The sequence below is a fragment of the Dysidea avara genome, chromosome 1 (assembly GCF_963678975.1).
Source record: "Dysidea avara chromosome 1, odDysAvar1.4, whole genome shotgun sequence".
In the NCBI taxonomy this organism is placed as follows: Eukaryota; Metazoa; Porifera; class Demospongiae; order Dictyoceratida; family Dysideidae; genus Dysidea; species Dysidea avara.
The window spans coordinates 1950232-1977375 of record NC_089272.1 but is presented as its reverse complement, the minus strand read 5'-3'; the positions used below and the strand labels follow the sequence as shown (position 1 = coordinate 1977375).

The 27144-nt window shown below is 37.5% G+C and overlaps 1 protein-coding gene across 1 annotated transcript; it reads right to left on the bottom strand.

Moving 5' to 3' along the window:
* Positions 1 to 12655: 12655 nt before the first annotated feature.
* LOC136252467 (beta-1,3-N-acetylglucosaminyltransferase lunatic fringe-like) lies at positions 12656 to 22672 on the bottom strand. Its single transcript, XM_066044903.1, has 9 exons — positions 21021 to 22672; positions 20888 to 20965; positions 20698 to 20833; positions 20596 to 20643; positions 20453 to 20541; positions 20323 to 20396; positions 19076 to 19170; positions 18929 to 19017; positions 12656 to 12812 (listed from the first exon to the last, which is right to left on the bottom strand). The coding sequence occupies exons 5-9, from the start codon at positions 20476 to 20478 to the stop codon at positions 12701 to 12703; spliced, it is 396 nt and encodes a 131-aa protein (XP_065900975.1). The 5' UTR covers positions 20479 to 20541; positions 20596 to 20643; positions 20698 to 20833; positions 20888 to 20965; positions 21021 to 22672; the 3' UTR covers positions 12656 to 12700.
* Between the last annotated feature and the right edge of the window lie 4472 nt (positions 22673 to 27144).

Below are 27144 nucleotides of genomic sequence, written 5' to 3'. Positions count from 1 at the left end.
TGATTGCCCAGAAGGGGCAACTGTATAGCCCTCTCACATAGATATATATGGGAAAATCACAAATTTCAAAATGTCACATCTTATGACATATATATGCTATCCTTTCAAAATTTGGAGAAGTTACTTTAGACATTATCACCTAAAGGAAATTCAGGTTGCTAGGGGCAACAGTTATTTCTATATGCTATAAAGCCTTATTATGGAATTTGTCTATTGTAACATACATACTGTAATTTACCTTTTTATAATTAGCAATTGTAACATACGTACTGTAGCTAACTTTTGATGTAACACATATTACATGTATTATTATGTACTGTAACTTCACATTAGTAATTGTAGCATACATATGTACTCTTATTGATTGTAACATGCACTGCATTATTGTTGATTGTACATCCTAGGCAAATCAGCTGTGCTGTCTGCCTAGTAATTAATAATAGACTTGTCTCACCTTCTTTTATGGATTAAACAAAGTAAAATGCATTTGAACACGGAGAAATCTAGTGTTATGTGGTTTAAACCTTGTAACCAGTCAAATGTATTACTTCCAGAAGTAAAGATTGATGGTATGCCCTTGTCTGAAGTAACCTCTCAAAAATATCTGGGGATCACTTTTGATAATAAACTGGATCGGTCAGCTCATGTATCTGCGGGTTGTAGTATAGTTTTCTAATGTATTATGGTTTGTTGTAAAGGATTCATATTGTTCTATTGTTGTAGCCACTGTTTATTCTAGGATTTCTCCTTTGGGGGGGAATCATGAATTTGGGGTTGACCAAATGGAAGTCTACATATAGGGGTCTGAGTTCGCAACAGTTGAAATAGTTGTGAAATTGATTAGTCATTTAAGGCTGTGATGAGTGTTGATGATTTTGATTTTTGTGATTAAGAATTAAGATCATATGGTTGATAGCGGTGACGACATAATGATGTAATATCTAGGACAGCCATGTGCACCTCATGTACACAAATATTCTATTAGTAAACAGTGCATGCACTGCATATGTTGAATCTGTTGCCAGAATAAACAATTTGTGTGAGATATAGCATGTATAGCTATATTATATTAACCATCATGCACTGTATGATAATACACCACAAAATACTAGCAAACTACATGGGGGATGTATTCCAAGAAACTTTGGCTATTTGAAATTGAATATTAATCAGAATATTAGGGTATTTTCATGACTATGAAATTTTTTTACCATTAGGTTTTTTGAGGTTAAATCTGGTTTCACTGGCTATGCACAGCATGCCATTTTGAAAGTAAACTGCAGCTGGCTTAGAATTTTTTACAAAATTACACTTTCTGATATTGAATTTAAAGACATTATTTTTTGAGTGTTAACTGAGCATGCTATTTAGAAAAGCTGGGTAAAATTGGGCTCTCAGATATTGAAGCTATCACTATAATTATGTAGGAATTTTTGTTAGTGGTATATATATCTAATCAAAAACAGCCAAGCTGTAAAAAAAGGAGTGCGGCCCTTGAAAACGCTATGGTGAAAAAAGATGTGAAATCCAAGGTGGCGGCCAAGAAATGGCTGTGATGGTAGGTTAATGGTAAAAATTTTAATAACGACAATTCAGGTGAATTTGGTGCCGCTTGGTCAATTGGCACAAAATTCACCTGAATTGTTGTTATTAAAATTTTTACCATTAACCTACCATCACAGCCATTTCTTGGCCGCCACCTTGGATTTCACATCTTTTTTCACCATAGCGTTTTCAAGGGCCGCACTCCTTTTTTTACAGCTTGGCTGTTTTTGATTAGATTTCACTTCTTTTTGTATTTGTATACCCCAAAGCCGGCCTATGACCAGCTTTGGGGCTTTTTAACCTATATATTTTTCTTTACCACAGGAAAAAGAAAAAGATGAAGCAGATTTTATAAATACTTTAACTCATTCTGATTTTATCAGTGAATGTACAAATTATATATATAATGCATATATCAAGAGTTCATAATATAAGAAGAGAGCATATATTTATTACATGTCAATTAATCCCCACAGGATAATTTGCAGCTTATCTCTCTACTGGGTGACTTGAAATGTAGCTGAACTCTCTACAGGGTGATCTGCTTGTACGTAGATGAACTCTTTACAGGATTCTCTCTACAGGATGACTTGACTCCAGCTGAACTCTCTGCAGGGTTATCTGTTTGCAGCTGAACTCTCTACAAGGTAACTTCTTCTAGCTGATCTGTCTACAGGGTGACTTGTTTCTAGCTGGTCTCTCTACAGGGCGATTTGTTTGTAGCTGAATTCTCTACAGGGTGATGTGTTTGCAGCTGAACTCTCTACATGCATGGTGGTTGCTTTGTAGCTGAACTCTCTAAAAGGTGACTTCTTCTAGCTGAACTCTCTACAGGATGATCTTTTCATAGTTGAACTCTCTACAGGATGATTTGTTTGTAGCTGAACTCTCTACAGGGTGATTTGTTTGTAGCTGAAATCCCTACAAGGTAACTTCTTCTAGCTGATCATTCTACAGGGCAATTTGTTTGTAGCTGAGTTCTCTACAGGGTGTTTGTTTGCAGCTGAATTCTCTACATGGTGGTTTCTTTATAGCTGAACTCTCTACAAGGTGACTTCTTCCAGCTGATCTTTCTACAGGGCGATTTGTTTATAGCTGAGTTCTCTACAGGGTGTTTGTTTGCAGCTGAATTCTCTACATGGTGGTTTCTTTATAGCTGAACTCTCTACAAGGTGACTTCTTCTAGCTGATCTTTTTACAGGGCATATTTATTTGTAGCTGAGTTCTCTACACGGTGATACTTCTAGGTGATCTCTCTACAGGATGACCTGTTTCTAACTGAACTCTCAACAGGGTGATCTGTTCATAGCTGAACTTTCTACTGGGTGATTTGTTTGCAGCTGAACTCTCTACATGGTGGTTTCTTTGTAGCTGAACTCTCTACAAGGTAATTTCTTCTAGCTGAACTCTCTACAAGGTGACTTGTTTCTAGCTGATCTCTCTACAGGATGATCTGTTCATAGCTGAACTTTCTACAGGGTGATTTGTTTGCAGCTGAATTCTCTACATGGTAGTTTCTTTGTAGCTGAACTCTCTACAATGTGACTTCTTCTAGCAAAACTCTCTACAAGGTGACTTGTTTCTAGCTAATCTCTCTACAGGGTGACTTGTTTCTAGCTGAACTCTCTACAGGTGATTTGTTTGTAGCTGAACTCTCTACATGGTGGTTTCGTTGTAGCTGAACTCTTTAAAAGGTAACTTCTTATAGCTGATCTTTTTACAGGGCATATTTGTTTGTAGCTGAGTTCTCTACAGGGTGATTTGTTTGCAGCTGAACTCTCTACATGGGAGTTTCATTGTAGCTGAACTCTCTACATGCAATGTGACTTCTTCTAGCTGAACTCTCTACAGGGTGACTTGTTTCTAGCTGATCTCTCTACAGGGTGACTTATTTCTAGCTGAACTCTCTACAGGTGATTTGTTTGCAGCTGAACTCCCTACATGGTGGTTTCTTTGTAGCTGAACTCTCTACAAGGTAACTTCTTCTAGCTGATCTTTCTACAGGGTGAATTGTTTGTAGCTGAATTCTCTACAGGGTGATTTATGTGCAGCTGAACTCTCTACAAGGTGACTTCTTCTAGCTGAACACTCTACAGAGTGATTGATTTTTTGTAGCTGAAGTCTGGTTTCTTTGTAACTGAACTCTCTACAGGGTGATTTATTTGCAGCTGAACTCTCTACAAGGTGACTTCTTCTAGCTGAACTCTTTACAGAGTGATTGATTCTTTTGCAGCTGAACTCTCTACATGGTGGTTGCTTTGTAGCTGAACTCTCTAAAAGGTGACTTCTTCTAGCTGAACTCTCTACAGGGTGATCTTTTCATAGCTGAACTCTCTACAGGATGATTTGTTTGCAGCTGAACTCTCTATATGATGATTTCTTTGTTGCTTAACTTTCTACAGGGTGATTTGTTTGTAGCTGAACTCCCTACAAGGTAACTTCTTCTAGCTGATCTATCTACAGGGCGATTTGTTTGTAGCTGAGTTCTCTACAGGGTGTTTGTTTGCAGCTGAACTCTCTACTTGGTAGTTTCTTTGTAGCAGAACTCTCTACAAGGTGACTTCTTCTAGCTGAACACTCTACAGAGCGATTGATTTTTTTGCAGCTGAACTCTCTACATGGTGGTTTCTTTGTAACTGAAGTCTCTACAGGGTGATCTGTTTGTAGCTGAACTCTCTACAGGGTGATCTGTTCGTAGCTGAACTCCCTACAAGATAACTTCTTCTAGCTGATCTTTCTACAGGGCGATTTGTTTGTAGCTGAGTTCTCTACAGGGTGATTTGTTTGCAGCTGAACTCTCTACATGGTAATTTCTTTGTAGTTGAACTCTCTACAATGTGACTTCTTCTAGCTGAACTCTCTACAAGGTGACTTGTTTCTAGCTGATCTCTCTACAGGGTGACTTTTTTCTAGCTGAACTCTCTACAGGGTATTTGTTTGTAGCTGAACTCTCTGCAAGGTAACTTCATCTAGTTGATCTTTTTACAGGGCATGTTTATTGTAGCTGAGTTCTCTACAGGGTGATTTGTTTGCAGCTGAACTCTCTACATGATGGTTTCTTTGTAGCTGAACTCTCTACAAGGTGACTTCTTCTAGCTGATACAGGGTGCTTGTTTCTAGATGAACTCTCTACAGGGTGACTTGCATGTAGCTGAACTGTCTATCAGATTAACTGTTTGTAGCTGAATTCCGTACAGAATATCCTGCAATGTAATATAATTGAGTAAATTATAAATGCAGCTGAATGCTTTATTAGGGTGACTGTTCTATTAGAGTATCTCGATCTCGCATTTGCTACACGTAGTTGCCTTTCGAATCATAACTCAGTGGTTTGTAATCCGATTCTTCTGTACTACTGTAAGGACTTTCTATGATGATTATTCCAGCTACATACTGATTTTCACCTCATTGCTCTAAGCGGTTTGCCTGATAGATACGAAAACTAATAGTTTTTTTATTCATAAAAATCGATCGCGTAATTTTGACACAGGTCGGGTTTTGTGTCATATCTCCGTTATCTTTATCCCAATTCCTTTCAAACCACAAAAAGGCACTCCTACGACGGTTGCTCCATCTACATAGCAATTTTCAACTGATTCCTCAAAGGAGTTTACCCTGTAGGCGTGACAGACCTTCGACCTTATTTTACGCAAATAATCGGTCATAACTCCGTGAATCTTCATCGGATTCCTACCAAAGTTGGTACGGAGATCCGCCTTAATGAGTCCTTTAAGTGTGCCAAATTTCATCCCGATCCGAGTGCGCATTCGTGTTTTATGGCGGATTTTGCGAAGTGTGCGAAATGAAGTAGAAGAAAAAAACGAAGAAATTAAAACGAAATTTTGTTCGCTCGTATCTCGGAAATGGCTGGAGCGAGTTTCTTCAAATTTGGTGTGTAGACTCCCCTTGCTGGCCGGCACCACTCTAGCAAATTTGGGTCCAATCGGATAAGGGATCACAGAGCTACGTAGGTGTGAAAATTGCGTTTTCTTTCTTCCTGTTAATATACTCACGGGTGGCACGCCGGCTTCTTGGGCCGCACGACACACTACCGTGTGTCTTGATGTACCAGATGTCTAAAAATTAAACTGAATCTGAGAGCATTAATTTTTAACTTTTAAGGTTGCATTTGCAACGTTTAACCAGGAAAAGTTTTACATATTAAATACTCTGAGATTGAATCTAAGAGCATTTTTGATAAGTTTTGTGTGCTTCAATACCAAGCTTATTATAACCTAAACATAGTGTAATAGTCACTCACAATTTTAGAGGGTGAGTCTGAGATTTTAGGGGGGAAAGTCTCCCCCCAACAGTCCTAGAATAAACACTGGTTGTAGCTGATCTATATCTATTGTATGTATGCTATTGTTTGATTAGTTATTGTCTAAGTAAAGCTGAGAGAAGTCGCATGTAGCTAGCTAGGCATCACATAGCCAGATATTACAATCTGTGATATCATTATATGCTGATTTACCTGGAATGTGGGAAAGTGGCTGTCCCCAGTCAACAATTCCTCCTTCCTTACTTATTACACCATATCGGCCTGATCTAGTTATTTTCAACAAGAGTAACAACTCAGTGGCTATGCTGGAGCTAACTTGTCCGTTGGACTCAGTTTAAAACCTTGAGTCTGCAAGGGAACGTAAACAAGGGAAAAAGGAATACCAAGAAGTACAGTCTAAGTTTGATTGACTGGGAGTTCATTGTTTTTACAGCACAAATGTATTAGGTCACTACCTATTACCTTCTTTGTCATCCCTTCAAAACTGCATTAATTTTGTTTAAAACTGTATTGACCTAGCTAAGGCATTGGGATGTTAAACTAATTACAATTATTATTGGAATATCCTAGTAAAATCAATTTTCCAGGGCTAGTTCACAGGACTTTGAGTGTGCCCATACCTGGATTGTTTCCAGAACTCATCTAACCACTACTTGAATTCTGCCACAGTGGGTGCACTCACAACTGAGTCAGGTAGAGCATTCCAGTGGTTAATGATTCTGTTTGAAAAGAAGTCCTGCTGAACAAGTAGCCTCTAAACAACTAAGCTGGTGCCCTCTAGTGATGATAGAACTATTTAGTGTGAAAAAATTAATGTAGATAGATAGTATCTATTGATTATTTTATACACTTCAATCAAATCTCCCCTTTGATGTCTACAGAAGAGTAAGCATGCACAGATCTAATTTCTCCAGATGGTTTCCATAAGACAAAATATGTGATAGACCATGCATGAAGACACTTGGTGGCATGTACTTCTGGATAAAGATGTTCATCAACATAAACTGCAGCTCTGATTGTGATGCAGGAGAGATGATGGAAGAAAATTAGCCAAATTTTGCTGTACTAATACTTCTTCCACTAATGTGAAATCTCTATCTCTATGAATGCACAGCAGTCGACAAACCAATTCCTTGAACATAGGGTTGACGAATGCCCAAACCTCCTAGTTGCATAGGAAAAGTAGCTTGTTCCCAATGAAAGAGTATGGTGAACATGAACGAAGTTGGTTGTCAAAATCTGAAAGATGGGTCAACAAAATGGGAAGGCACAATGCAAAGACAATCTTACAGTAGCACAGACACTGAAGCAGAAGTCGAAGCTCTACATGGGGGTCTTCTAATCCAAATAATAAATCTTGTAAACATTGGAGCTTGTAAAAGAAAGAAAATCAGTAGAACCATCTAAGTACTTAGGACTGCCAAAAATAGGGGATCCCAGTAGCTCAGCACCATCCGAAAATTGCAGTGGATGATCTACCTCCTGTGAAAGATAGGTCTTCACTTGGCCAAAAGAAACTTCACACTTTGTTGAGGGTACAGTAAGTCCAAAGGACCATGACTGTGTTGATAAAAAGTCCAATAGTTCTGACCTGGGTCCCACCAACTGAAATGAAGGAATTACAACGGAATCCATCACATCCAATAAAATCAGTAAGGGGCTCTCAAAAGATCTCTTTGTTGTACACCTCTGCTGCATTGAAAAGCCAGTTACATGCTATAGTTCATTGAAGGCATTATACATACAAGTAAACAAAGAAATGGAATTTTCAACTAGAGTAAGGACAATAGTACATCGATAAAAATTACAAGTACTGAAACAAGCTGGAGTAGTGTACGATATTAAATACATACAGCAACAGGGTGGACCCCACCCTTCTTCTTATGTGATGGCAACACACAACCAAGGAGCCACATAGTTGTGGGCTGCTCCTGACAATAAAGGACAATTATTGACTTATATTACAAAGTTGTGGAACCCCTTCTCCATTAAATAGGTAACTCCCCTTCCTTGTATTGACAATTTTTTATAGTCTTGTAGCATAAATTTTTGTGATTTCTGCATAGTAAAGGCACTAGCCTTGAATGTGAAGATATAATTCCTTTTATCTGTATGGAACCATTTTAAACAATGACCACTGATCATGCACACTTAATACAAATTACTGTTCACATAGAAATGACATAAAATTAATACAGAAGAGTATTATTATTATTATTATTATTATTACTAGGACCGGGTCACACATAACCAAGTAAATTTGTTAACGTGTAAAACAATTTGTATTTGCTTTGTCTAACTGTGATGTATAATAAATATAGTAGGACCTCCACTATCTGAACATCTGTTTCAATTCAATCTTAAAAGTGTTCAGTTAAGTGCATTTGTTCAAATAAATGAAGCCCATTTGTTTATAATAGAGTTACGTTCAACTACTCTAATAGAACATACACTTACTATAATTCAATGTTCATGTAATAACAAAATACTCTAATAGGTCACACATACCCTAGTACAGTGGTCCCTTTAATGTTCAGCTATCGATACACAAATGCTCTATTATTCAAACTAAAGTGACAGTTCTATTAGATTATTTTGTTTAAGTGTGTATATTCTATTAGAGCATTTGAATGGAATTCTGATAAATCAATGGGTTTTAACTTTCCAGTTTAAATGATAACAAGGGGAAAGCCATGTGCACAGTATACATACACAAAATACATGGTAATATTATAAAGCTGATGTCACCAGTACCAACCAATACAAAGACACGAAAGCTCAGTACAACTTCCTAACAATGTTAAAGTATGCTATCAAAATTATAGGGCAACAGATGGACCAGCCAACACAGAGAAGAACTATCATAGAATGATTAAGAGTTATCCATCACTTAATTTCATTGTACGTGCGCACAACAGTCACACATTGTAAGCTAATAATACAATAAAATGGATATTATACCAATTTATTAAACAGTGGATCCTCAATAATCTGAACAGCTCTGTTCTCAATGTAGTGAAATTGTACAGAATAATGGCTATATACAGAACCCTATTCAAATACTCTAATAGAACAAACACTTGTTCACAAAATACCCTAATAGAACAGTCATTTCTACTGTTGGGATTAGCAAGTGTTCATATTATTGGAGTTTGGATTAGCAAGGATCTATACTGTTCGCATACATTATAAGCTATATGCCAATGGTTTATATGACAGAATCTTAGTATGCACACTACTAACACGGCTACCCACTCCCAAAATGACTAGCTCATTACATTTATATTAGCACTGCTATTGTAGTCATCAGTACTCTGATTTAATTATAAAGTGCTTGGTTTAATTGCTACAGTTGCTATAAGCCATGTATATACACACAAATTTCATTCTACGAGGTGTACAGAAGTGTACCTACAATAGATTTGTCTTAACCAGTAGTCACACATCCAAACTGCTGCAAGGTATGGTGAAAGTGATCTTTAAATAAGATGCTCAAAGCTATACTATTATTCTCTGACATGTGTGTCTATATGCACCAAATGGATAGTACTGATATGTCTAGGGAAGCTGTATACATAAAACACGAACAAGTCTTATCTATAAGAACAACTGCTCATATCAGTGATTCTATGCACTAACTAGCAAATTCGCTCTAATTATAAGACTGCTTGTGCTCATTTATCAATTAGAGTATTACAGTCTGCATGAATCTTATGTTTGATGCTGTCTGTAAGCTTACATGGAGCCAAGCCCACTAGCGAGAGTTCATAATATAAAAAGAGAGGAGAGTATCCTACTTCGGTATAGCCTGTACAAATGCATATCTCCAAGTTATGATGCGATACCTATAGTCACTTGCAATGTGTTAGTTGGTCAGGTCTCTACTCAGTAGTAAGTTTCAATGACCCTTGTAGATTGGCTTCAATAAACAGTCCACTGATGACATTGTCAACACTCCTTAACACTGTATATGTAACTTGACATGACATCCTAAAGAAATCAAAGGTTTACTGTATTACTTAGATACATGATCATGATAAGTAGTTGTGGCTCACAAAAAAACTAGGTTGTGGCAGGACTAGGTTAAAACACTTCAACGTGAACTAATTGATCCATTGCACACGTGATCCAATCCAGGTCAGACTCAGATATTTGATCACGCGTCGGATGATCTAACCCTGTGAAAGCTATCAGTGGACAGCCTACTGTGACTGAGCACTAAATTTACAAGGCAGACATTTCAGCACAAGAAACGTTCAGGATACAAATTCATCCTTCTGTCAGCCTACAACATGTGCAACAGTGTAGTGCCAATTTATCAGTAAATTTAATAAAAATTAAATAGTGCGTATGTCGACAAATTAAAATTTTGCCAACTACAAATTTCCTAAATATTATTTTGTTGTTACACGACATTTACACATGCTTTGAGGTTATGCTATGACATTATCACTTGTCAGCAGAAGTTTACCAAGTGAGTGGGAAAAAGACAATACCAGTTATAATCAGTTTTTCCATACCAGTTTACAACACTACTATACAGATAACAAGCGTCAACCCTGCACAGTGTACATACATAATAATATTATATGGTCAACTTATATAAAGCTAATGCTAATGTCCCCATTACCATGTGTGACACTGAATAGGACCATCATCAACCCCATCTGCTTTATTCTCAGTACAACTTTGTAACAATGCTACAGTATACTATAAAAATTATAGAATTACAGATGGATCAACCAACACAACACAGAAGCAGCAATATTAAAGAAAGATCCATTACTTGATTTCACTGAATGTATATACAATAGTCACATATGTGACCATCTCAGCGAAAACCCATCTAGTTCGCACAACCTCTGAATATCCTTTTAATTTCTCAGCATTATCTGCACTGTCCAAGGAATGATTCACCAAAGTTTCAGCTTTCTGTGGTGAGTAGTTTTGGAATTACAGTGCTAGAAAGTAGGAAGAACAAGGAAATTGATTTGTACAGTGACTACTAAAAATAAACTACAGGCGCTTGCATTCGTAGCCATAACTTCCGTTTGGATTAGTCTACAAAGTTGAAATTTAGCTTACAATGTTCATCATGGATTGGCAGATCAACCAAGATATAGTTTTAGCCTTGCATTCATTTTTGTGTAGGCGTATGAAGGCGGCTTTGTTGAAGAATAGCAATAATTTTGTTTGCGTCTACCGCTTCGTAAACAAACTCACGTGACACGCAAACCATTGGGGCTACAGAAATGAAACAAATGTTTTTGAACTCTCCATGAGTAAGATGGTGTATAGTTTAATCGATTTAGATTTTCCTTCTTCGTGTACTGGCCCGATAAAAACTTGCATAATTTTCTTGTAGCATGCATAATGTAACGAAAAAAATTTTTTTAAGTTTCAATTTTCTCAATGCACATGCTTGTGCAAACTAGACAGGTTTTCGCTGAGACAGTCACATATTGTAAGTTATCATACATACGCACTGTACACAGTCATACATTACAAGCTATATGCAACAACAGACATTTAACCAGAACATAACTATATTAGTATCCTATAGCATACTGTATGTATGCGATATATAGACTAGTGTTACGTGAGTAGTTAGTAACAAGTTTATAGTTGTTTGCAAGTGAATCTTTGGGATAGTTTCGAGACGTGAACAGGCAGCACTGTTATAAGACAGAATCTTAGTACATACTCCACTAACACTGCTACCATCCACAAATTGAATAGCTTACATTTGCACTGCTATTGTAATCATTATTACTCAGTGTTAACAGTATTACAGTGCTTGGTTTGATTGCTATAATAGCTATAAGCCATGTTATGTACAATAGTTGCACATCCAGTACTGCAAAGGTATGGTAAAAGCAAATGTTCAAAGCATATTATTTATCTTATGACACATGTGACTGCATCATTAGTGTACAATATGCACAGTACTGACATGTCTACAGAACATGAAACATAAACAAGTCTTATGAGAACAACTGCTCTATAATAAACTATTTCTTGGTGCCCCTTACTCAATCCTGAGCACAGTAAACAGAGTCTTTTACCATAGAAATTTTGTTTTGCTACCTTTTAGCTAAACAATGCTTGTACAGTAGCAATAAATAGTAAGTCGCCACTTATGGACTAGTCACTAAATAACAGACCACACAGCGTAGTATCAGTGGACAATAGCACAGACTTGTAAATATGGTCCAATAATAAGACTTGCCTCTACCAAAGATAATAGACACCCCTACATATGGGGTGTCTATTATCTATGCCGCTACTGACTAGGCTAAAATCTCGTAAGTGTATTCTAATGCTTTTGCGCATTTTAATACTCAAATGGAATACCCTAAAAACTATCTGCAGTAAAGTAATAGTTGCAGTACATTACACAGAACTAACCTCCAAGTAAGAAAATATCGTTGTTTCCACCAATAATAGTTCTTTCCCTCATAGGAGACAAGTTCCAGGTTTAACGCGCAGGCGGCGCAACGCATTTAAATTGGTTGCTATGAGCTACAAACCGGCCTTACTAGTTACTGGGGCACGCTAACAAGTTTTACGGGTGGTAACTAACGAGTTACTGGTAGAAGAAAGGCACTATTTAGAAAAGTGTCCTGCTTAACGAAGGCAACGGAGAAAAAACGCTCACTTCAATTTGACGTTCGGGTTTCGTCTAACTCAATTCCGGTGAGTGTTCTTGTGTGCACTACGCAGTTTCGTCTGGACATTAATTAATTAATTATTTAATTATTTATGACGTCACGTTCTTATTATTATTATTACTTGGTTATGTAATTATTATTATCAAATTTACCACAATGGAAGGCATACGAGTAATTGGTCATTGTGATACATACTGAATGTTCATTGTTGCACTGTTACATTACTGGTTAGTAAATGTGGATAGCCAGTTGATGAGGTAGATTTCTTACACCATGACACACTGGGGTAGAGTAGACAGTGATATGATAAGAACCTGTGGACACACACACACACACGTATGTAAGTATAATCCTCCTATATAGTAACCTCTCTCATAAGATCCCTATACTAGACAGATGCAAACAGCATCGTGGGGCGAGCCTGATGACTTTGAAGTATTGATGGCAGTGCAAACTACTATAGACCTTACGAGTTGTATGAATAGTTCATATTGCTGATGGATTTTACCTGTATCAGTACAAGCTTGATGCTTTTATTGATAAGTCAACTGTAGGATCTAAGGAGATCTAAAAGAAACCATAATAAGCTATTTGGGAATTTAGGAAGTTGGACATGCTTTAGCTATTACACTTAGTTTGTTATAGTATAGCTAGTTGCACGTAGATTTTTTGGTACTCGGTACAAATAAGAATGAAATAAATTGCTAGAAATCAATGTGTTAATTAGCTATAAAGGTGAAATAAATATGATAGTTACAATTATAACATTAAATTGCGTAGGGATTTGTGGGGAGGGCAGTGCATTTCTAGTTCTTTCAATTCTCCTCTGCTCCGCTGTCATCCCTGCTCTTCGCCGTCTCATATACTCCCTGTCTCTACACCTTCTTCTTTCCGCATCTTCAGGGGTTTCTCTATCTCTTCTACGCCTGTACTGCTCTCTCCTGCGTCGAAGGCGTTCATCTGCATCCATTGCACGTGGCTGGGCAGTAACGAGGGCAGTAACGAGGGCAGTAATCTACACCGGTAAATCCCGTGATATGGTCCATTACACATCGCCAAATATGGGAAAGCAGTAATCTACGCCGGTAAATCCCGTTATATGGTCCATTACACATCGCCAAATATGGGAAGGCAGTAATCTACGCCGTTGATTTATCGTGATATGAATCATTACGCTGGAGCAAGTGTAAGGTATCCGCTTTATATCGTAATTTATTGTCGTATTACGGGTCCATTACACATTGACTCCGTTTCTTATCGTAATTTTTTGTAAACGGGTCCATTACACCGTTGACTCGCTAGTGTGGGGCTCGCTCAGGCTCGCCCCAAATATCCTCTTGTAACCCCATTAGAATATTCAACTAATAGAATTTTAACATAATGCAAGAATACATGCATGTGGCAGATCTAGATGAGGTTTGTAGTTTTGGTTGAAACCCAATTAAAATTTAGACAGTCAAGTTACCTAGCATGAGGATTTTAAAAACCAAGGTGAAGCTGACATTTTAAAACATGAAGGTCTGAGGGCATGGTCTCTAACTGACTTAGAAAATGAAAGCATTTTATATGGACATATAGGTGGAGTCATTGTGAGATTGGATTAGATGTCAGTTTAAAATTGTCACACAATCATAGTATGAGTTTGGAAGACGGAACATATTTTTATCGATGAGCTGAAGAGAAGTTGAAGCTAGAACCTTATCGTTGATTCCTGAAGATGGACACTATAGTGAAGATAATCGTCTCAACAAGGAAACCAAACAGTTGCTACCATTGCATGTTCCATGGCATCACAGCAGTATGCAGAATAGGTACATTAACAACAGTTGGCTTGAATGATTACGATGTTGTATCTTGCATTTATGGTGCAACAGCAGTATAAAACCAGGCTTGGTTTTTCACACCCACAATACAAATAACCATTCAACAAAGAAGCTTACCCATCTAGGCATTTGGAAAAGTCCATCTACATTTTAATAGAAGATGAAACATGCCCAGGGCCGGCCTTAAGGGTAGGCAAGGTAGGCAGCTGCCTAGGGCCCCTGGGCTAAGGGGGGCCCCAAAGCTCTAAAACCAGGGCCCCAGTTCTCAAACTACAAATTCAGTATATAACACTAGGTATCTCTTACTTTTACAACTCATCGCTCGAGGTACGCATTGCTGATAAGTATGAATCACGTGATATTCTATAGTAATGTGTACTGGAATGCATTCTGGCGGTTGCACATCATATTCATTGCACTGTGCACTAGGGTGCAGCCATACACATTAGGAATTCATCAAATGTCATTAGCTACTATAATGCGAGAAATCATGTGATTGTGTTGATTTAAATCGCACAATGGAAGTCAGGTCTCGAGTGGTGGTGAGGTTGTTCGTTTTCAATTGCTGATGGGTCTTAGTAGTCACTTTGTACACATGTGAGTTGAATGCGCGCAATACAAATAATAACCATTCAACAAAGAAGCTTACCCATTTAGGCATTTGGAAAAGTCCATCTACATTTTAATAGAAGATGAAAGATGCCTAAAATATTCTAGAGAATTTCCGTGATATTACTGGACTATTCCTTTCATCCTAACAAACGTAGTTACAATGTTAAATGTTACCTCCCCTAATCGAATTATGCTTATAAAAGGAAGTAGTCAGGTTGGGTGACTTTGCCCCCTGCAGGCTATTAGCTTGGGGAGAGCATAGCAAATCAATGATTGAAAGACAGATCTTCTAGTGGATATTAAAGACCTCATGTCATTATCTATCAAAGATCAAAACATTTTATGCATACCATTTTCTAATGTACTTAAGTCCATAACCATGACTGAATTAGGGATTTAATGTCCATTAGTATATCTGCAGGTATAGACAACCTATCTTGTTTTACTACTATTGCCTTGTTTCACAAATTTTTCTTTGATCCCTTTAAATTTCAAATTTCATTATACTGGTTTGTAAACTATTTTATAGCATAATTATGACTACTGAACCTGCGCATGCTGTATCAAAAGAAAGAATGGTGCCAGGCATGCTGTAAAATTAATTTCTTGTGCCCCAACAATTAATTACTAAAGTAGCCATTACGCTTCGTACTCAGCTATTTTCCTTCCGCCCATTACACAGCATTGCAAACAAAGAATCGTATGAGAAGCGTTTCTGCAATCAATCCAGTTGCTACGGAAATATTGGTGATAAGCATGATGGCTAGTCCACAGTCACAGGGAAGCCATATCATGCTATCACCTTGCATTGTCAGTGAAAAGAACTGGGACACAAAGGAGGACAAAGGGAAGTCCATGATGCTTGTATAGCATGTACTGTGGTTGGTGAAAGACACGTCTCTGGACAAAGCAACGTCGAATGGTGAAGAAATCAACCCCGTAGCCTTATCCATTGTCGAGTTATACTGCATCATTTGGTTAGTTATAGTATAGTGACATAGCCCCCAAAATGCCTAACTGTGCACTTTTTCATAAAACTATGATACATTCTACATGAGTGGTACTCATGATATATTTTGATATAGTGCCATTGCATATTTGACCTTTGGTGAAATTTATGGCCATTATTGTAGCAATTTCATAATTAATGCCTTTATCTCCCTGAGGCACTAATAAACTTGTTAAAACATATAGTGGAACCTCTCTATTTGGACATTTTGGGACCCAAAAGCTTTGGCCACTTTTTGCTGTAATATAGAGGTTTTCCTCTTTCAGAGGTAAAAAATGTATCAACCAGACCTGTTGGGACCAAAATTTTTGTCCTTGTTATGGAGGTTTTCTCTATCATGTCCTTAATTCGGGGAGTTTGTTAAGAGAGGTTCCACTGTAGTACCAAAGTAAAGGTATTGTTGAACGAAACAACTTGGTTTTTAATAGGTAGCTCCATTTTGAAGTTATGATCACTTTTAACAGCTACAAATCCTTTGAGATTATCTGCTCCTGGGGTGTAAATTACCTGTGGGGAGGTAAATTATCTCAAATTGATGGGTTATATAAATGATCATAACTTTGGAATGACATCACCTATTAACTTCAAATAATAACCAAGTACATGCAACAAGACCTTTATTGTATAGAGTTGTGTTGCCTATTCAGTTTCAGCAGCTGCAATACCACTGGGAGGGCCGATGTTAAAGGAACTGGCGTGTACTTAGGTAATTTGTTTATGTTTTGTGGTAACCACAAAGCCATGCAACCCTATAATAAACAGTGATGGCTGGAGCCTAGCCCACTTGTCAGATTAGCAGGCCTTGAGTTGAGGTTGTACAACCTCACAGCATTGGCTTTACTAAGTGGAGTATACACAAGTGTAACTTGTAGAGACCTACAATCAGGTATCAGTTATGATTATCAGTAAAATAGGGCAAAAAATGTTGGATACTGGCTCCGCCTAAAAAGCGGGAATTGGTACGACACTAACCACCATGTTTTAACAAGTCTTTTAATCTTCAGGGAGATAAAGACACAAATGATCAAAATTTCTGCACAAAAATAGTCACCAAAGGTCAAATCTGTGACGGCAATATGTCAAAAAATACACTTTGGGAGGAGTACTACTTATGTAGAAAGTTTCATGGTTTTATGAAAAGTGTACAATTTTTGAATTGTGCTGCTATACTATTACTATATTAGTCAGTCAGTCAGTCAGTCAGCATAAAATTCTGTTACAGTAAATAGAACATTTCATAGAAACTTGTTGGAAGGGTTTAGGATCGCTCCGAAGACGTTTATGAGCCTAACCAATACTGCCAACTTGTTATAAAGGAAATGTGAGGCTGTTTTTTTTTTGGGGTAATATTGTTGGACTAAGTAGCCAAAACCACCATGATCCCCAATATACAGTACTACTGCACTGTATATATGACAATCATTACTACCAATGCATTGTGAAGATATTGTGAAACTGGTTTCATGTCATTTTTGTGGAAAGGTCAAACTTTCACGATTCCTACACTATTGCATAGATATGTATTTTCAAATAAAGGACACTGGCCCAGATGGATAGTCAAATCAGTGCACAAAGCACATTCTCAACATGCAAAGAATGCTCTCTTTTTGGGGTCCAGGGGGGGTAAACAGCTCGACAAGCATACCGGTGCTACATGCATACTCCCATCAAATAAATTAAAACTGATGAAAACAAAAGTAATCTAGTTAACTGACAGTGCCTATTATAGGCTTTGAAAACTGCACCTATACTGCTTCCAGATAAGAAGTCAAATGTTTAATAGTTGAATGCTTATAGTTTCAAAGGAGTAGCTAACTTTCAATATTGATGACTTAGCCAGTCTATAGCTATGCCTAATTTCTGACAGTATAGTTCATCAATTCACTGGCCATCAATGTGGGTCCCTGGTGGGATAGTTAACAAAGTATTCTTGACTGCTCTGTTAGAGTGTTTTAATGCAGATGACTGCTCCGAGTGTTTCAATCGTTTTAGCAAAAGGACCTGAACAATGCTCTGTAAAATATAACCTATGTCCAACTTGTATATTACACGATGACCTTATCAGGAATTTTCCATTGGTTGTTCTTATTCCTGCTTTCTGTTTCCCATTTTCCTCGAAATTCTACTTCCCCAAAAGCTTTGTGAGGCCAATTCTTAGGGCAAATACTGTTATTAAAATAACTGACAGTTATATTAGGGTATTTCAACTTTCTGAAAATTAATATTTAAGGTCAGGTTGCTACACTTGTGCTATTGTATTGTATGATAGGAAACTTTTGCCCTAAAATTAGCTGGTTTTATTGCACAGTTTAAAGTATTGAATTGTAGGAGTTTCAAATCCAACAGTCTCAGAGCTTCTAAAATTTCTGGGGACAGACCCTTTTATTTTTATTCTTTAGCTATAATACAATGTAGCAATAAAATTTCACAATCCCTTTTAAAAATCCTAGATCATGTACTTAAAGATCCTGGTTAGCTTCCATATTGTCAAGCTTGTACTGGTGTGCACACAAGATATTGTTTTCCTTGAATTCCATAAGCCATTGTAGTGCATTAAGATTATCACATATGTAGTCACAAAACAACCATTCAGAGTTTATCAAAGTCATTTGAGAAGTTCATCACCTGTACATAAAGTTTACGGTAAACATGAAGCCCTTCATATTTATTATTTATTTGTATTACAGCCAGGCTCAAATAAATTCTGGATCCTAAATGAAAGGCCAGGAGTGCAGGGCTAACTGCAGCTATCAAAACTTGAGACTTGTCAAAGGGATGTCAACAGCAACTGAGAAACAACAATTTTACAAGTGGATTCAGTATAAGAAGTAAATCTATAAGGATAAATGTGGTTTTGAGGTTGGTGTGTAAGCCCAACATATACATCACTCATGCTCCAGCTGTTACTACCAGTACTTATTATTATGGCACATAAGTGTTTTCGGTTTGTTTCTTCACAGTACAAAGATATTACTAATGCCATTACCTTGAGGGATCATCATCAAACATTGGTTCAACAGGAACAATGGGAAGAACGGTTTTGCTTTTTTTGATTGTTCTGTAACTGAAGGCGATCTGTAGAGTAGAGATACAAACTCTTTACCACAATCATGTTGTGTACATGATAACTTACAAAATGCAATGCCTCTTGTAGGGTGCTCTTGTTCTTGTTAAAATTTTGATCATAGAAACCATCCACACTAGTAAAGTTGTGCCCCAAAAAGATACCTACACACAATTTAAGAATTGTACATTACCGTAGTGTCTGATTTTTAAATGCATATCTGTACTAAGCACAGATTACTTTTGTTAAGCACATATCTGTTCCTTGTATTTAATCATGGTTGATAAATGTGTGTGGATGAACACAGAGCTCCTGCATGAGATGCAGCTATACAAGAGGAGGTTTGACAATGGCACTAGGTGCAAAATTGCATACAGCGAAGTATTTGGGCCAAAAATAACATGCCTTTCACTACTTTTACCAGTTATCTGCAATATGCTCCACACAAAGGATTTGCATAGAACTGGACTCCCAATATTTGTACATGTAGTGACTGCATATCACACCACCCCCAAGAGAATGAATCCATAATAATCACAACAAGGTTTATTTAGTAGGCACATGCACTTGACAACTATACATATGTTAACTTTTTGCAGCATTTTATTAGGCAGATGCGCCTAACAATCAGACTCTATGGTATATTTGTTGAATACATACATAATAGTGTACGTACAGTATTGCTCAAATGTAACGTCATCTTGCGAGAGTGCGAGAAATTAAAAAACTTGCTAATTAAAGGGAGTGGCACCTGTTTCGTTCATGAGTATTCATCCCAAATCATATTGGATGAATACTTGCAAGCGAAATGGGTACCATGCCCTTTAATTAGTGAGCTTTTTAATCGCTTGCACTCTCGCGAGACAACATTACATTTGAGCAATACTGTATCTACAAAATGACTGGATCCACAGAAAGTGTTGTACTTGACAAGTACACACAAACATACTTCGAAACAATACATGCAATCAAAGTTAGACAGGTGTTCCATTTATTTGTTAGTTGCTGTCCTTTAGACAGTACGCATGCCCAGTGTTGATATGTACTAAAGGAATGTACACTATGGTAGCCTTAGTAGATAATTAATCGTTAGACAAATTCTGTCTTCAATCCACGAAACCTCTGAAACCCATGCAAAACAGCCAAGCTGTATAAAAAGGATGAAGCTTTCAAAAAGCCTGGGTGTAGAAAGTTGTGAAATCAAAGTGGCGGCAATTAAATGGCTGCAATGATGTTAATAACAATACATTTTAATATTGGCTTGTGCATTATGTATTGAACAGTATTGACATTACAATATACTGTGATTTCCTTACCTATTACAAATCCAATAGTACAGTCATCTACACGTCGTGATAATTTACAACTGTTATCAAATGCTTTTTTACCACTAGAGAACACACACATGTTAATTGACATCATCACCTCACAAAAGTATGTGTGTACTTCAAAAACTTTTCAGCCTCTGTCATTATTGCACTACTAATGCAGTAGAAAGCACCACTTGAGAATCTGTATGTTCTCTGCTTGATTGTCTATACCAAACATTCGAATTAAATAAAATTGTTGTTTTGTAGTGACATTCATACATAATTCAGCCTCTGTAGATTAACACTTGTACCATTTATAAAATCAATCTGTAATGTAAACAAAATAGGTGAAGACAATGCACAAATACTGACTATACTTACAGGAGCATTTGGTGCCTTAAAACGTCACTTACTACCAATATAATTTGGTTGATCAGGATCATATTTTCGTAATAGTTGATCCAATTGTGGAACATTCAAATAAGCATCATCATCAAAATGACAGAACCATTGGTAGCTGGGGAACACCATCATCACATTCAATGCCAAATTGAACTCATAATAATCTCACCCCTCCTTGTTTTGGTGTTTTTCCCTAGCTCTGTAGTAGGCTGCATACTCCTCACCTGATTTACAGCACAACCCATAACTATGTATTGTGATAATACAAAACTAATATTGTTTTTCATACAAGTATATCTTACGCATTGTGTTTTGCTGGACAATCAGCAACAACCACATCAAATCCTGTATTGAAAAAGAAATCACATCATACACAGCCAAGACGTGACATAAGATGTGTCTGCAAAAATCCAGATTAACATCATCAAAATGTCTTTCATGATGTTAATATCACCACAAAATTTAATAATGACAAAATTAGTAGAGTTTATAGTAAAATTGATTGACAGTAACATCAGATGTGTAAAACAGTCTCCAATTCTAGCTAACTCCTGCATTAAATTTTTAGATGATGGACAGTAATTTTTCTATAATTATTAGTGGTGTCAAAGAACAGTTCCACACAGCTTCAATCACCAGCAAGATCATTAAATGTATGTTGGTACCTTTGCTCAGCAGGAAGCACATTTCCAGTTAGTACATGTTCTTAGGCCTACCGTAAATCAGGAAAATTTGATGTAGAAAATTTTCGTCTATTAAAATTCGACGCAACATATTTTTGTCGCTAGCATAATGGATGAAAAATTTTTGATGGAATAACTATACGTTAATATTTGTATGCGCGAATTATTCGTATAGTTTAAAATAATTCATCGCTTAAATTTTCATCAATACAGCCAGCGATGAAAATTTTTTGATGACAAATTTTTCCTGATTTGGTATTATATTCTTTATGCTACTGATCTATTACACAACTACTGATCTATTACACAACTACTGATCTATTACACAACTACTGGTTGTACAATAGACTATATTCGAGGCCAAAAACATTCTAATAACATGTGATATTTTAACACATTTCAGCACACCATGATGGTGAACAACTTCAAGCTAATGTATGTAGAAAAAATGCAAATCTCAGAAATTGACCACTTACCAGTACATCTTCCCTGTATAGCATAATAGCTGGAAGAGGAGCTGAATCCGTAGTGTTAGTGGTGAGTTAAAGTTTGAGCTGCATTTGCTACTCGTACTTTTGTATGGGGTTTACGAGTCGTTCACTGTCAAAAATTCTTAGGCACACCAATAAACAATGCAAATTGATCATTTTTCATTTCATAAATAGACCACGCATGTATTATAAAGAAATTGCCTCTGAATACAGTGATCCCCATGGTAAAAACAGCTTGGCTGTACAAAAAGTGTGTATCCATAAAGGTAGCACCTAAAACTGTTGATTTCTAGTGCAGCCAAGACTAAATGTTTATTCTATATACATTTGATATAAAATTTAACATTGATCCTTCATCATTGACTAGTACAGCCAAATCCTTTCCTTTTGAAAAACAATTCTGTAATTTGACCTTCACTATATTGAAAAGAGGTCAGTAACTTATATACTCCTAAATACTTTACTTATAGTAACTTAATACTATAGTAGCCTAATTAGTGCAAAAGAGTAAAATTGAAAAAAACTCAAACCCACAATTGTAAGTTTTAATGTTGTGTATAAAGCATAATGACACATGAATAATGTTCTGAGGGCTATTAGCCCATGCATTTAAAACCATGACTGATTGATCATCAGATAGAAGTGTATAAAACAAATAGGGTGGTTATTTCACCAATTAGGTGATTGTGCAACAATATCACTTATAACATGGTTGCTTGGGATTTTACATCTACAGCCCTTGGGTTTTGGATGCATATATCAGCAAAATCCCTTGCAGCCATGGTATAGCTATCACATCAAGATGAAATACTGGCCATGGTGGATCATTACCTGAGCACTTGTGTGATGATATAGTTCAACATTATGTATTCTAATTAGTGGATTTAAACAAAGCTCATCAGATGTGTTCAAGTAGAGCTTACACAAAGTACTTCATGCACTGGTAGGATATATTACCACCACCAATTGGACTCTATCTAGAAGGATGAGTTGCAGGCCCATCACCCTAACAGTATACTGGAATGAGTAATAGTATCCTTAGAAATTCAACAGTTTTTGACAACTAAGCTTTTAACTAGTAAGATTTATTCACACAATAAACTGTGTCAGAAGTGTAGGCTTGTTTTCCATCTGCCACAACAGTAATAATACGTGTCACCATTCATACTTACTAATACACATGATGTCACCACATCACGATTACCAACATCACAATGTTCAGTAATCCCAGTTGGGCAGAAATGATATAATCTCCCAGCCCAATTGGATTTGCTGGACATTATGTTCTTTCAAAGTCCCACTGTTCCCCCACTGTCTGAGCTATGCAGGTAAGTAGAATTCTAGGAAAACGGGAACTAGACTAAAACGAAATGTGGGAATCGGAATTACAGACGGAAAATGCCTGATAAAGGTCATCATGTGAATCTAAAGGTTGGATTTTACACCAAAATGTTTCCTTGTAGCATTGTTAGATCCTTCTACTAATGACCAAATCACTCTAAATACATCAGTTACCTGCAATGAAATACTCTAATAGAGCAGTCAAGAATGTTTAATATTATTAACTATCCCATCACTGAGAGAACTAGGTTATAGGTACATGGACTAGCCAAGCCATCAACACTGAGAGCTACCTACTCTCTTAAAACCATAAATATTCTGACCCATTGGACATGAAAAAGTTTACAAAGTAGTCTAATAAACTGACAATGGACGAAAGTCATGCACACATGATAGGGACATCATGGGGTGTGTATTACAGCGTTGAAACCGGTCGGGTCATCCGGGTCATCCGGGTCTGACCCGGATTGGATCACGTGAGAAACGAAATTGTTCGTTTGACGACGTGGAAACTTATAAACGCTATCGCGTAGCTCTTTCGTGAGCCACGCCCACTTATCGCATTACCAACATACGCTCAGCCACGCCCATTTGTTAGTAAGTGTAGTATGTAGCACGAAACTGAGGGTATCTATGGTGAGGGGTAGCTATTGTCAGTAGGTGAAGACCCTTTTTTTTTTTTTTTTTTTGGTCTTCAACCTACAGCTAGGCTGAAGTTGCAATATTTACTCAACACGAATGGAACGCTCAAAATGTAGACTCGTTCGCTCGCTCGAGACTAGCTGAAACACGTCTCGGCTTTAATTAATCCGGGTCACATCCGGGTCAGTGGGTCATCCGGGTCAGCAGTAGAGACCCGGTTTCAGCGTTGGTGTGTAACAGCTGTAGTATGTGTCAAGCTGAGGTGGCTTTAATAATAAGACTAAGGACAAAATAGACAGTCATGGGGAGGAGATGCTTTGCTTCAGCCTGACAGGCAACTGCTGTCTATCTCATATAACTCTTATCTTGAAGCAGTTTAACAGGGACTGTCATTTAACTACCACAATGCTTTGAGAACCTCTTTATGATTAAAATTATTTTGGTTCAAAGAGTAACTAACTTTCAGTGTTACGTTGGTGAATTAGTCAGTCTATATACCTAGTCTATGACAAGCTTTAAGTGTGTGAGATAGTTAACCAAACATTCTTGACTGCTTCATTAGAGTGTTTTAATAAAGGTGATTGCTCTATTAGAGTATTTCGAACATTATAGCAGAAGCATTCAACAATGCTACAAAGAAGCATTGCGCTTCAAAATCCAACCTGTCTTTCCATTGGTCATTCCTATTCCTGCTTTCTGTTCCTGCTTTCCTAGAATCAAGACACACGGTAGTGTGTTGTGCGGACCAAGAAGCCGGCGCGTAACACCCGTGAGTATATTGACAGGAAGAAAGAAAACGCAATTTTTGCACCTCCGTAGCTCTGTGCTGCCTTGATAAAACAAGACGATTTTTGCTGTGGACACTCCCTCCACCTTCAGCACTCCACATTCCAAATTAGAGCGAAATCGCTTCAAGTGTTCCTGAGATATGCGACTTCAAAAATTGGCTTAGTTTCTTTGTGTTTTTTTTCTTCTTATTTTTCTTCCTCTTTTCGCACACTTACAAAAACTGCTATAAAACGCGAACGCCATATCCGATAGCCTTGCAATTTGGCACACAGAAGGGGGGTATAAAGGCGCATCTCTGTACCAACTTTGGCTAGGATACGATAAACAGGAAGAGTTATGATCGATTATTCACGAAACATAACACCAATATGTTGTCACGCCTACAGGGTAAACCGCGTATGGGAAGAAGCTGAAAATCGGTGGGTGAATAGGTTAACTATTGAACCTCAAACCTTTTGTGATTTGAAAGAAATCGAGCTAAAAACCAGGAAGATACAACGAAAAAACCAACAGTCTGTAACAATTACGCAATCGAGATTAGCCAATAAAAAACGACTACTTGCCACGCCTACCAGATAAACCGCTAGGGGGAATGCTTTGAAAATCGCTGTATAGATGGAGTAATCATCTTAGAAAGGCTCTTCAATGGTGTAGAAGAATCAGACTTAAAGCCACGGAGTTATAACACGAAATCCAACTTGGTGCAGCAAGTGCGAGATCGAGATACTCTAATAGAGCAGTCATCCTAATAGAGCAGTCACCCTGAAGAGAATTCAAGAGATCAGCTAGAAACAAGTAACCTGTATAGAGATCAGCTACAAACAAGTCACCCTGTAGAAAGTTCCGCTATGAACAGATCACACTGTAGAGAGTTCAGTTAGAAACAAGTCATGTTGTAGAGAGATCAGCTAGAAGAAGTAACCTTGTAGAGAGTTCAGCTACAAAGAAACCACCATGTAAGAGAGTTCAGCTGCAAACAAATCACCTGTAGAGAGTTCAGCAGGAACAAGTCACCCTGTACAGAGATCAGCTAGAAACAAGTCAACCTGTAGAGAATTCAGCTACAAACAAATCACCCTGTAGAAAGATCAGGTAGAAGAAGTTACCGTGTAGAGAATTCAGCTGCAAACAAATCCCCTGTAGAGAGTTCAGCTAGAAACAAGTCACCCTGTAGAGAGATCAGCTAGAAACAAGTCACCCTGTAGAGAGTTCAGCTAGAAGTAGTCACATTGTAGAGAGTTCAGCTACAAAGAGACTACACTGTTAAAAATAAAGAGTAACCACCACTCTGAGAGTTCCCAGTGTAGGGAGGATTTAACACCCCATGGAGAGTAACCAACACTCTGAAGAGAATAACCATTACTCTGAAGAGTAAGTGACACCACCTTCAGAGCATGTGTTACTCCCCAGTTACTCCTTTGGAGTAATGGTTACTCTCCAGGGGTGTTAAATCCTCCCTACACTGGGAACTCCTTGAGAGTTGTGGTTACTTTTCATTTTAACAGTGTACCATGTAGAGAGTTCAGCTGCAAACAAACACCCTGTAGAGAACTCAGCTACAAACAAATTGCCCTGTAGATAGATCTGCTAGAAGAAGTTACCTTGTAGGGAGTTCAGCTACAAACAAATCACCATGTAGAGAGTTCAGCTACAATGAAATCATCATGTAGAGAGTTCAGCTGCAAACAAATCATCCTGTAGAGAGTTCAGCTATGAAAAGATCACTCTGTAGAGAGTTCAGCTAGAACAAGTCACCTTTTAGAGAGTTCAGCTACAAAGCTACCACCATGTAGAGAGTTCAGCTGCAAAAAAAATCAATCACTCTGTAGAGAATTCAGCTAGAAGAAGTCACCTTGTAGAGAGTTCAGCTGCAAATAAATCACCCTGTAGAGAATTCAGCTACAAACAAATCACCCTGTAGAAAGATCAGCTAGAAGAAGTTACCTTGTAGAGAGTTCAGCTACAAAGAAACCAGAGTTCAGCTGCAAACAAATCACCCGTAGAGAGTTCAGCTAGAAACAAGTCACCCTGTAGAGAGATCAGCTAGAAGTCACATTGTAGAGAGTTCAGTTACAATGAAACTCCCATGTAGAGAGTTCAGCTGCAAACAAATCACCCTGTAGAGAACTCAGCTACAAACAAATATGCCCTGTAAAAAGATCAGCTAGAAGAAGTTACCTTGTAGAGAGTTCAGCTACAACAAAACCATCATGTAGAGAGTTCAGCTACAAACAAATCACCTGTAGAGAGTTCAGCTAGAAACAAGTCACCCTGTAGAGAGATCAGCTAGAAAACAAGTCACCTTGTAGAGGGTTCAGCTAGAAGAAGTCACATTGTAGAGAATTCAGCTACAAAGAAACTACCATGTTGAGAGTTCAGCTGCAAACAAATCACCCTGTAGAAAGTTCAGCTATGAACAGATCACCCTGTAGAGAGATCAGCTAGAAACAAGTCACCCTGTAGAGAGTTCAGCTAGAAGA